Raw genomic sequence first — 2328 nt, 5'->3', positions numbered from 1 at the left:
CTCCACGGATCTGGAACAAACTCCCAGCAGCATCTATGCTCCACGGATCTGGAACAAACCCCCAGCACTATCTATACCCCATGGATCTCAAACAAACTCCCTGCAGCATCTATTCTACACAGATCTGGAACAAACCCCCAGCACTATCTATACCCCATGGATCTCAAACAAACTCCCTGCAGCATCTATTCTACACAGATCTGGAACAAACTCACAGCAGCATCTATGCTCCACGGATCTGGAACAAACTCACAGCAGCATCTATGCTCCACGGATCTGGAACAAACTCACAGCAGCATCTATGCTCCATGGATCTGGAATAAACTCCCAGCAGACTGGAACAGAGCTGAAAGCCATAGATCTTTGAAGTCATTAGTTTAGAGCTGCCTTTGACTGATGGAGTTAAACTGTTAACTGAGGATCATTGGTCCAACTGTTTGATTTGTTTTACTACCTGCTTTTATTGTGTCTTTACTTTTAATTGCTTTAATTCCGCTTTTATTTTCTTAGTATATTATTTTATAATTATTATAAATCTTTTCAATCAATGAATCAGTTGTCCTTGTAAGTCAGGGGCCAGGCTGGAAAGCTAGGTAGAACTACTGTGGTGAAAAATGTTCACCAAACTAGAAAGTTTTCATTTTTATCAGCTCCATCTGTTAAGCTCCTTCACTGATGATTTAATAAAGCATGCTTAGTGTGAGGGATTGCTGAAGAGTCAATGAGTCGATGCAATCAGCTGGTTTTCCTTAGATAGAAAACTTTTAATCGATCTAACTTGATGATCTGGTGAACTGGAAAGTGACCTGAGCTGTCATGATGTGAATTGGAGCTATAGAAATAAACTGAATAGAATTGAAACAGGCTCCCGTGATGTTCCCAACATCTGTAAAATGTTTATTTACCTGTTGGTGGGTTTGGTTCTGATGATCTGCTGGGTCTCAGCAGAGCTAAACGTTAAAACAGTTTTTCTAGGGGTCAAAAATCTCTAGTCTGAAACACGCCTGTCCATGATGTTGGACCCGATGAGATCATAGATGGTGAGGATGTTCTCATCAAAGCTGTGATCATGATGAAATGTTTCTCTCTGTTCACTTAGTGATGACCGATTATATCTGTCCAACAGCTGGAAGAGGAGGTGGCTGGGATCACCAAGAGCAACACTCAACTGAAGCTCACCACCTCGGACCTGAGGCTGAAGCTGAAGACCAAAGACAAAGAGGTGCAGAAGGAGCTGCAGAAGGTCAGCAGATCTACACAGAGCATGTTTGTTTTCTGGCTGAAACCACAAACCGTGGTTTGATGAAGACAGAGCTCCATCCTGAAGCTGAGCCCAGCTCCTGCTGTCTGACCTTAGGACGTCAAAATATGAAAATATATCTCTCATTTCTGACTGTCAGCCTCAGACTGACAGGAAGTCTATCATTAACAACATTCTGTGCAGGTGAAGAACCTGCAGACACTTCTTGAACGGCTCAGGTCCGACCTCCATGGTTGTGTCAGCCTCGTCCAGGAGCCCAAAGAACTGAAAGACAACATTCTGATGATTTATGGCCGATACGCCCCAGACACTGTGAGTCCTGGATGCTAATGTGGTTTCTATTTTATTTTTTTATTTGTGCACATTGATGAACATTTCTGTGTCAGTATTAGCTATGAGGCTATTTTCGGCTGTTGTCCCTTGGCAACGTCTACAATACCAACAACAATTAAAAAAAAGAATAAAAATCACATTTAGAAAATGTAACAAATGGAGGCTACATATTAACAAGGACAGGTCCTAAAATCCAGGCAGACATATTAGCAATAATATGTACAGATATTTACAAAGTAACATCTGATCCTGACATTAGGTTCAGTCCTCCACAAGGACCTGGTAAGATTGTTGATTTGATTTTAACCAGTTTTTTAACTGAGTTCTAAATGTGTTAAAAGTGGATGATTGTCTGATAGTTAGAGGCAAGCTGGTCCAGATGTTAGAGGCATGCTAGTCCAGATGTTACATAGATGCTGGTCCAGATGTTAGAGGGATGCTGATCCAGATGTTTCAGGGATGCTGTTCAAGATGTTTAAAGGATGCTGATCCAGATGTTAGAGGGATGCCGATCTGGATATTAGAGGCATGCTGATCCAGTTGTTAGAAGCATGCTGATCCAGTTGTTAGAAGCATGCTGATCCAGATGTTAGAGGCATGCTGATCCAGATGTTTGAGGGATGCTGTTCCAGATGTTTTAGGGATGCTGATCCAGATGTTAGAGGGATGCTGTTCCAGATGTTAGAAGCATGCTGATCCAGATGTTTGAGGGATGCTGTTCCAGATGTTTTAGG

General features: G+C 42.1%; 1 protein-coding gene across 1 annotated transcript in view; it reads left to right on the top strand.

Annotated features, from left to right (window-relative positions):
• Positions 1-2328, top strand: part of cfap57 (cilia and flagella associated protein 57) — a 32364-nt gene that overhangs the window by 25572 nt on the left and 4464 nt on the right. The window contains exons 17-18 of the mRNA XM_015394399.1: positions 1127-1243; positions 1445-1573. Of these exons, the coding sequence (XP_015249885.1) occupies positions 1127-1243; positions 1445-1573 (246 nt within the window). The remainder of the gene's footprint in view (positions 1-1126; positions 1244-1444; positions 1574-2328) is intronic.

Source organism: Cyprinodon variegatus, unplaced genomic scaffold (assembly GCF_000732505.1).
Source record: "Cyprinodon variegatus isolate N-32 unplaced genomic scaffold, C_variegatus-1.0 Scaffold683, whole genome shotgun sequence".
Taxonomy (NCBI): Eukaryota; Metazoa; Chordata; class Actinopteri; order Cyprinodontiformes; family Cyprinodontidae; genus Cyprinodon; species Cyprinodon variegatus.
Note: the sequence above shows the minus strand (reverse complement) of the source record. Positions and strands in the feature narration are given on the sequence as shown.